The following is a 9,474-nucleotide window of genomic DNA, read 5'->3' on the forward strand; positions in this document are numbered from 1 at the left end:
ACTCTGAGCACACGGACACAGTGACTGGACTCCTAGTCCTGCTCTTGGGGCATCGCACTGTGTCCAGCCCTGACACACGGCGAGCAGCTCCCACGTGCCCTAGGGAAGGTGACATGACCCGGACCTGGCCAGTGGGTGTGTTCCGTCCTCCCTGGCCACCGTGATTGGCTCAGGACTAGGGCAGTGAGCAATCAGGACCCAGGGCCAGGCTTGACCCTGGAATCAAGGGGCAGAGGGGCTCTGGTTCTGCCGGAAGGGGTGCGGCTGGCTGTCGTCAGGCTCCAGCAGTGGAAGGGGAGTGAGGTCGGCCTGGGGCGGTTGGTGGCCTTCCAGCTCCCGTCAGGGCAGAGCCGCCAGCCTGAGGATGAGGGCGCTGCTGAGCCCAGGGGTTGAGAGCGCCCGTTCCCGGTGTGGACCCGGAGCTCCTCCTGAGACCTGAGGGGAAACCGTCTGCTCGTGAGTCCTCTTCTGCTTGTCTGTCAGCTTGTTTGAACCTCGCTGGGTTTTCTATTCAGCTGGCTAAGTGGAGACATGGAAATGCAACTGTGTGGGTTTTGGCTGGCTTCAGGAAGAAATGCCAGATGCCGCTGGGAGACTCCAGTTGAATCTGGATGAGGTGATATCTCTTCGGGTCAGATATTAATTCTAGGATAACCCGAAGTAGTCTTCACAGGATTGAGATAGAAACCTGCTAAGGGAGCAGTCCATGTCCTCATTCTAGAGCATGAGACTGCTGCTCAGAGAAGGGGGTGACGTGGCTCCAGCAAGGAGGCGTGCACCCAGACAGAAGCCCCGGATCCTGCCGTTTGAACGCAGGGAAGCCACTGGTGTGGGCTGTCCGTGTGTCAGGGGCTAAGGCATCAGCCCATACTGGACACTGTTGGGGCCTGACTTGGTAACTGCCATGTGGTAGCTTTGAGATTTCCAAAAGCAGTTTGCGCTGAAGGGAGGAAGGGCACCTGGCTTCATCCACCCCACCACACCCTCCAGATTCCCACTGACACTGACACCTTTCTCTCGATTTCTGAGGAAGTGACAGAGTCACTCTCTCGTGACCACCTTTGCTGACTCCTGTTCACGGGCTGCCATGTGGAGCTGCTAGAGGAGAAGCCAACGGCCTTTGCTCCCGAGTGCCTCTCTTTCTGTGGACCTTGGGGGCCCTAGTCCCCACTTGCACACCACAGGCCTTTTCCACATGTTGTGGGGCCCCTCACTCAGTGTGTATCCCTCGCTGTCCTTGCCATAGCTCCCTTGAAACTCAGCTTGTGAGCTCCTTTGTCTGCAGCGTGGCCCGCCTGGCTGCCACCGGCCGGACAGAGCTGACAATGAAACAACAGCTCAGATCTGACAGCTCAGAAGCTCTGTACAAAGGGGCCTGACTCTTCACAGTGGAGAGGGTGTCGTAGCCTCCAGGGTTCTGGAACCTGTGCTTGCGCCAAAGTGACTCCACAGGCGTTTGAATGCCTGGGGAGAGTCCTGGCTATAGTGGGAATGGCTCGAGTCTCCTGAGGTTCTGAAGGCCCACTGTGTGCAGGTTCACGGTGCAGAGAGAGGAGAAAGTGGAGGCCTGCCCTGGAGGTGGTGAGAGCCCATGGATGAGTCAGACAGGCAGGCGGGGCAGGATGGCACCTGAGCCGCCTTCACGAGGGGGTGGTGTGGGGCCAGAGGACGAGAAGCAGGTCTGCTCCCTCGGCTGGTGCCCAGGGCAGGTTGTCACCAGACAGAACAGTTACCATGGTGATGACCATCACTGCTGTCTGCAAAGGGTTTCCAGTGGTGCGTCTCCATTGGAGCGGTCAGGCCATCTCTAAGCTAGACTGGCCATGTGCATTGCCTCTCCTTCGTTCTTCCCATGTGTTCTCTTCTTTCCAGAACATGAATTTTCTAGAGGGTTTTTGGGTCACCAGGATGTTAGGTCATTCTCTAGCCTTGTCTCCTGAGGAATGGCTTCCTAGTTGTTGGGGTTGTTTGTTTATCCAGCTCTCTTTCTTGGCTGATTATGTGACTTTGTTTGTGCCACAGGAAAAGTTCAGCATTCGCGTTCTGGCTGAGATGTCATTCTTAACAACAGCAATGACTGCCTGGGGAATATGACGGCATTTGCCTAAAGGACTTCATCTGGCCCATGATATCTTGAAAGTACCTACACCATCCTTTCAGATACTCAAAGGTACTTCAAATAAAATCAAAACAAGAATTCTCAAACGTAGCCTTGAAAATGTAGGGAGTCAGAACAAAAGGACCTCATTGTTTCACTGATAGTCATTGATGGGGACACACAGAATATACGGAGAAATGAAGAGAAAAGGTTTCAAGTTTGTTCGTGGTCAGGGAGACGGAAGAACAGGGAGTGCTTGCCGTGAATACAGGGTTTGCTGGGAGGTGAGGCGGAAATCTTCAAAGGGTCTGAAACTACAAGGTGGCCATGGTTACACAGCGCTTTGTCGGTCCTCAGTGTCCCCAGATTGCAGCCGTTTTCAATAATTGTTATTATTAGACAACGATAATTGTTAACAACAATAACAATTATTAAACAACAATAATTGTTACTATGACATTGTTATTATTAAATAAATGAATAATTTTATTCTTTCAAACTGAACCAAGAAAAGTACAGAACACCATAGAACAAGTAAAAGAGCACAAAATAGGTAGAGAAAAACCAAATAAACAGACCCTCAAGGGAAGGGAAGTCAGTCTCCCCTGGGTGGGGAGCGAGTTGATGGCATCCATGGGGGACAGACAGGGATAGCGGCTGCAGAGCCCACGGCTCCCCTGGACCTGGTGTTTCCAGAACGGGCTCTGGGTCTCTGTCCAAAAGAGGGGCCCGTTGTCCCTGCAGCGGTTGGTCAGTCATCGTGGGCGTCTGGGTGTTGAGCAGGAGCCAGGGCAGGCTGTCCCTGCAGAGGTGGTAACTCATGCCCTGACTCGGGTTCTCCTGCCAAAGCCCGAGCGGGTGCAGGTGCAGGTGGAGGTGGACGTTTGGGCCGAGGGGGAGGGACATCGGTGCCTGGGGCTGGGCGTCCTGCCGGCACAGAGGTCCGATCTGCCCAGTGTGGTGGCCAGGAACCAGCTGGTCCAGTGTCTTTGAGGCAGGATGGATCAGGTCTCGATGTCCCCTCAGTGGATCCCTGGGTCCTGCACGTGCAGCAAGCACCTCTGTAGGGACAGGTGTTGGAAATGGAGCCTGGTTGAGTTGGAAGGTCAGAGCTAGAGCTGGGAGAGAAGAAGAGATTACCCAGAGGTCTCCCTTGTCACGGGCCTAACTGGGCTCTAAAGCTTCCCAGGACTTCCAGTAGAATACCCAGCATAGGATGCCTTCTCTGACTGCAGTCTGCAAGATGGTGTGAGGCCAGCCGTTGCTCCAGGCCCAGCCCCAGCTCTGGAGGACTCCTCCCTGGGAAGCTCAGCGCCCCTCCCCACACACTCAGATTCCCAGCCCCGGGCTCCTCACCTCTGTGCTCTGCCGCGCTGGGCTCCAGGTCCTCGTGCTGCCTCAGAGGGAGGGGTGCTCGGGGCTCTGGGTCGGAGCCAGGTGTGCTGAGCCGCGAAGCAGCCCGAGACTGGGCCCCGCGGTGTGTCCTGGGTGGTTTCTGGGGAGGCCTTCCCCTCTTGCTCTTCACTCCCCCTTGGGCTGACCCCTCCATGGGCACGCTCACCTGGACCCTGCACTGGGCCTCACGGGCAGGGGGATGGGGCTCCGACCCCTCCCTCGAGGAGGTGGACGGCGTGTCCCCCTCGTCGGCCACATCCGGTGGGAAGCTCTGCAATGACAGTAAGCGTCAGCCAGGCCTGCTTGGTGTTTTCCGAGCTGGGCCTGGCCAGTATGGCTGCTGCTTCTGCCCACTTGAATTTCTGGTCCCAGCGGAGATGTGTGTCTGCTCAGATACCCACCCGGGAGGAAGGAGACACCTCTTAGGGCGTCAGGTCAACCTGGGCAGTCAGCGCTGCCTGGGCTCTCCCCCTCCCGCCCAGCCTGCTCTCCCCTGGGGTGGGGACGCCACCGGTGCACAGGCTTCTGACCGCACATCCTTCTGGGCTTGCTTGAGGCAGACACACCCCGAGAACCCCCCGTCCCCATTCCCAGGGAAAGGACTCGGGGTTGCCCGGGTGGGATGGGAGAGGTGGCCGGGCCCGGCCTGGGGCTCCCGGGTTACCTTCCTGTTCCTTCGGGCAAAGGGCCAGAGGCCTCCTCGGGGGGCCCTGAGCCAGCGTCGCCAGCGATCCCACACACTCTGCCTGTGAGCCCTCCCGAGGCCCCGGCCTCTGGGCAGGGGCAAACAGCAGAACATCTTGGCAGCAAGTGATCTGGCTGGGGTCTCCTCTCGCAGTGGTGCCTGGGTCCCTGGGTTCTGGGTTCTGTTGAGTTCTGTTGCCAGGAAGTGACATCATTTCTTGGGTTCGTTGCTGAGGTCCCTCACACAGAGCTCCCCAAGGGAACCTGGGTGTTTCTGAGTGTGCAACCACACCCTTAGGCCCCGTGCGGGCACAGTGACACGCACACTGCCCAGCCCTCAGCCTTGGGGGAGGCCTGGGTTCCGCCAGGGCCTGAGCTCTGAGGACACAGCTGCTTTCAGACCAGGCTCCTCCTTCTCCTAGGTCACGTGGCCCTAGACAAGCATGTGCCCCTCAGGGTTTCCCCAGTCTTTCCATCTGCCGAGCGGGGGTCATTCTCCCATCTCCTGCCCAGATCTGTTGGCCTCCGAGACCCCCATGCCTTTCCACCTGGGGCTGGTATCACATGGAGTTTGTGCACTGAGACTTCCCAAAGGAAGGATTCAATACAGGGCTGACCTAGCACGGAATGGGGCAGAAACAGGCTCTGGGACCTAGGAAAAGACACTCCCCTTGCTGCCTTTTCAAGACCCCACCCCCCAATTGCGGGGCTGAAAGGAAGACTGGAAGGTCGCCTTCTCTTATATGAAAGAGGAGCCAACTTTCTGGTCCTCTTTTTCCATCGAGATTCTGGTTCAAGTCTCCCAGCTTGGCTTCTGTGGGTGGCTGAGCATAGAATGGCTCCCTGCATTCAGGCAACTGCTCTGAAAATGCAACCATGGATGCAATTATGTACAGCACTTCTGTTCAAAATGGCTATACATGTTAAGAAGTCGTGATATCCTTCAGTAGATGAATGTGTAGGTCAATTGGATTACATCCAAGTCACTTGGGGCAGAACATGTCACCCTAAGATGTGTCTCCGACATCGGGTGAGTTTGCTGTGTTTAATTCAATAAAATAAAAAAAGAGAAAACCTGAGTAGAAGTTGCCCTTCTTGATTTTAAGATTTACTAATTGATTGTTGGCCGTGCTAGGGCTTCATTGCTTTGAGAGGGCTTCCTCTAGTTCTGGTGAGTGGGGCTCCTCTTGTTGCAGAGCACGGGTCCAGGTGTCCAGGCTTCAGTCGTTGTGCTGCATGTGTTTAGCAGTTGTGACTCCCAGGCTGTAGAGCGCTGGCTCAGTGCGTGTGGTGGATGAGTTTAGCTCCTCTGAGGCATGTGAGATACGCCTGGACAGAGAACCAAACCCGTATCCCATGCATTAGCAGGCAGCTCCTTAACCGGTAGAAGACCAGGGGAGCACGAGGTTGCCCTTTTGTGAGTTCCGTTTATGTTTAGTAGGGAAGTCTCTGTTTGTAAGGGTATGTCCCTCTTTGCACCTGAAATAGGATAGTTCCATCTGAAGGAACTCTTCTCAGTGAAGAGGTCCCGGCATAAGTCTGCAGAGAATCATATGCTTGTTTACTGTGCTTTCCATGATAACCTGCCATAACTGGCCTCCCCGCTTCCCCCAAGGTCTTTGCTATGTTTTGAGCTGTAGACGGTATTTACGCTGATGGCTTTGGTCACTGCAGGAAGTGACTCAGTTTCCTTGGCCTCTTCCCCACATGCAAGATATACATGTTATTCAACTTCTGTTTCTCTCCTGATATTTTGGCTTTCATGATGGAGAAGGAAGGCTCAACCAAGAACCAAAAGGGCAGAGGGAAATTGTGTTTCCTCCTATACGCATGCAAAGGAAGAATACTCAACAGTGGACAGGAGTGAAAAGTCAGCCCTTGAAAGACAGGGATAAATGTTCGATGCATGTGGCTAAGTGAAAGAATGCAGTCTGAAGAGGCTGAGTACAGTATGACCCCATTGATGACATTCTTGGAACGGCAAATCTCCACAGATGTGAAAAGAGATCCTGGGGTGGGGAATTTGAACTGATCCTTCAGATGGATTCCTGTTACTATGCGTTTGCTAAACAGATCGATTCATATAGTCCAAGGGGTCAATCATGATCTATTCAAATTTCCTTTTTTAGGCTATCGGAGTGCACAGAATGGAATGCCAAATACCACAGAATCAAACTGTATTAGAAATGCATGGAAAAACTTCACCATAGGGGATGAGGTAACGGTGCTGACCTAAATGAACTTTAGAAATGAAGAGACTCTCTAGACTAAAGGCAAAATGGACCATACCTAAGCAGTAGGCTTTGTTTTCTGGAGTTCTGTCCAGAGTGTGAAAGTGAAAGTCACTCAGTTGTGTCTGTCTCTTTGTGACCCTATGGATAGTCCAAGGAGTTCTCCAGGCAAGAGTACTGGAGTGGGTAGCCTTTCCCTTCTCCAGGGGATCTTCCCACCCCAGGGATCGAACCCAGGTCTCCCGCACTGCAGGCGGATTCTTTACGAGCTGAGCCACAAGGGAAGTGTAGTAGCTGACCCTTCTGAAACCACTGTGTATGTAATCTGGAAAGATCCAATGCACAAACAAATGGCAGATGGTGGGAGCCTGGTTCTCACTGTGGGAGTGGAAGTTATGGATAAGGAAGGGGAGATAAGATATACAGAGAAGCCCTCCACATCCTAGCTTTATGCTTCCTGGGAGGATGGTGTGGGGAGTTGACTACCTGGGGAAATGCACAGACCTTCATGGCTGGAATGCCATGCAGAAGTAGTAAGCTCACGCTTCCCCTGTGTTAGCTACTACATTTCCCTTGTGGCTCAGCTGGTAAAGAATCCACCTGCAATGCGGGAGACCTGGGTGCCATCCCTGGGTTGGGAAGATGCCCTGGAGTAGGGAAAGGCTACCGACTCCAGTAGCATGAAGTCAGGCAATGGCAGTGAAAGAGTTGAATCCTAACCAGTAGACCAGTGGTCAGTGAGAAGGCCCTGGCTGAGTGGCTTTGTAGAAATGAATTTCCACAAAGAAGCAGAAAGGATTGAAACAAGTCAAGTGTTTATTAAGTGGAAAGACCGTCTGTGTGAATAGACAAAACCGTGCGCTCAGAAAGAGATGTCCCCATTGCGGTGGCTTAAATCACTCACATGCACTGTTTCTTTCAGGTTTCCTCTGGCCCAGCATCTTGCTCTGTCTGGTTCTGAGGCTGTATTTGGTTTCTCTCCGGTTCCTTCCCATGTGTGTGCATCACTTAGCCAAGGCAGGTTCTAGCAAGGAAGCCTAAGGGGAGTTGATGTCACTGACTGACTGTAGGGTGGCGCCCTCTCGTCCTTTGACCCTTGGGAGCTTTTCTGCACCTGTGTAGTCGAACAGGTCTCCTCGACCCTGACAATGAGGACTCTATGGTCTTTCGTCAGTTCTCTGGACAGGGATCGGGTCCTATTGCCTCCTGCTATTGTCTTCATCTTACTGTGTCTGTCCACATGGGAGGGCCTCCAGGTTCTCAGCCTGGGGCCTATGTCTCTTCTGCCTCATTTCCAGCTAGTGTGGGTGGAAGGATGGGGTGTGAGGTGAGTCCATCTGCATGGCACTCCAGGTATGAAGATCTGTGCATTTCCCCAGGTCGTCGACTCCCCACACCATCCTCGCAGGAAGTCTAGATCCAGGATGTGGAGGGTTTCTCTATATCTCTTTTGTCCCCTTGCTACTCTATAACTGCCACTCCCACAGGCAGGAGCCAGGCTTCCACCATCTGCCATTTATCTGTGCATTGGACCTTTCCAGATGACATAAACAGTGGTTTCAGAAGTGTCAGCTACTACACTTCCCTTGTGGCTCAGCTGGTCAAGTATGCACCTGCAATGCGGGAGACATGGGTTCAATCCCTGGGTTGGGAAGAGGCCCTGCAGGAGGGAAAGGCTACCCACCCCAGTGTTCTGGCCTAGAGAGCTCCATGGACTATACAGTCACAGGGGCCACAGAGAGTCAGACACGACGGAGTGACTTTCACTTTCACACTCTGGAAAGGACTCCATCAAACAAAGCCTCCTGCTTCTGTATGGTCCATTTTGCCTTTAGTTCAGAGAGTCTGTTCATTGCTAACGTTCACTTAGGTCAGCATCTTTTGCCCCATCCCCTACTGTGAGGTTTTTCCATGCATTTCTAATACAGTTAGATTCTGTCATATTTGGAATTCCATTCTGTGACACTCTTATAGCCTAAATAAGTATATTCGAATAGATGACGATTGACCCCTTGGACTATACAGATCGACATGTTTAGTGAATGCACATGAACAGGAATCCATCTAAAGGATCTCTTGAGAAATCTGTATGCACGTCAGGAAGCAACAGTTCGATGTGGACATGGAGCAACAGACTGGTTCCAAATAGGGAAAGGAGTACTTCAAGGCTCTATCTGGTCACCCTGCTTATTTAACTTACATGCAGAGGACATCATGAGAAAAGCTGGGCTGGAGGAAGCACAAGCTGGAATCTAGATTGCTGGGAGAAATATCAATAACCGCAGGTATGCAGATGACACCACCCTTATGGCAGAAAGTGAAGAAGAACTAAAGAGCCTCTTGATGAAAGTGAAAGAGGAGAGTGGAAAAGCTGGCTCAATGCTCAACATCCAGAACACTCAGATTTTGGCATCTGGTCCCATGACTTCATGGCAGATAATGGGGAAGGAAACAGGGGAAACAGTGGCTGACTTTATTTTTCTGGGCTCCAAAATCACCGCAGATGGTGATTGGAGCCATGAAATGAAAAGACGCTTACTCCTTGGAAGGAAAGTTATGACCCACCTAGAGAGCATCTTAAAAAGCAGAGACATGACTTTGTCAAGAAAGGTCCATCTTGTCAAGGCGATGGTTTTTCCAGTGGTCATGTATGGATGACAAAGTTGGACTAGAAGGAAAGTTGAGCGCCGAAGAATTGATGCTTTTGAGCCTGGGGAGAAGACTCTGGAGAGTCTCTTGGACTGCAAGGAGACCCAACCAGTCCATCCTAAAGGAGACCAGTCCTGGGTGTTCATTGGAAGGACTGATGTTGAAGCTGAAACTCCAATCCTTTGTCCACCTGATGCGAAGAGCTGACTCATTGGAAAAGGCCCTGATGCTGGGAAAGATCGAAGGCAGGAGGAGAGGGGGACGACAGAGCATGAGATGGTTGGATGGCATCATTGACTCGATGGACATGGGTTTGGGTGGAGTCTGGGAGTTGGTGATGGACAGGGAGGCCTGGCGTGCTGTGATTCATGGGGTCGCAGAGTTGGACATGACTGAGCGACTGAACTTCTAAATGCA

The 9,474-nt window shown here is 52.8% G+C and overlaps 1 protein-coding gene across 1 annotated transcript; it reads right to left on the reverse strand.

Annotated features, from left to right (window-relative positions):
* Nucleotides 1-339: 339 nt before the first annotated feature.
* Nucleotides 340-4,601, reverse strand: LOC122685237. Its single transcript, XM_043889828.1, has 4 exons — nt 4,158-4,601; nt 3,455-3,764; nt 3,011-3,159; nt 340-435 (listed from the first exon to the last, which is right to left on the reverse strand). Exons 1-4 carry the CDS (start codon nt 4,290-4,292, stop codon nt 340-342), a joined length of 690 nt encoding a protein of 229 aa, XP_043745763.1. The 5' UTR covers nt 4,293-4,601.
* Between the last annotated feature and the right edge of the window lie 4,873 nt (nt 4,602-9,474).

Source organism: Cervus elaphus, chromosome 28 (genome assembly GCF_910594005.1).
Source record: "Cervus elaphus chromosome 28, mCerEla1.1, whole genome shotgun sequence".
In the NCBI taxonomy this organism is placed as follows: domain Eukaryota; kingdom Metazoa; phylum Chordata; class Mammalia; order Artiodactyla; family Cervidae; genus Cervus; species Cervus elaphus.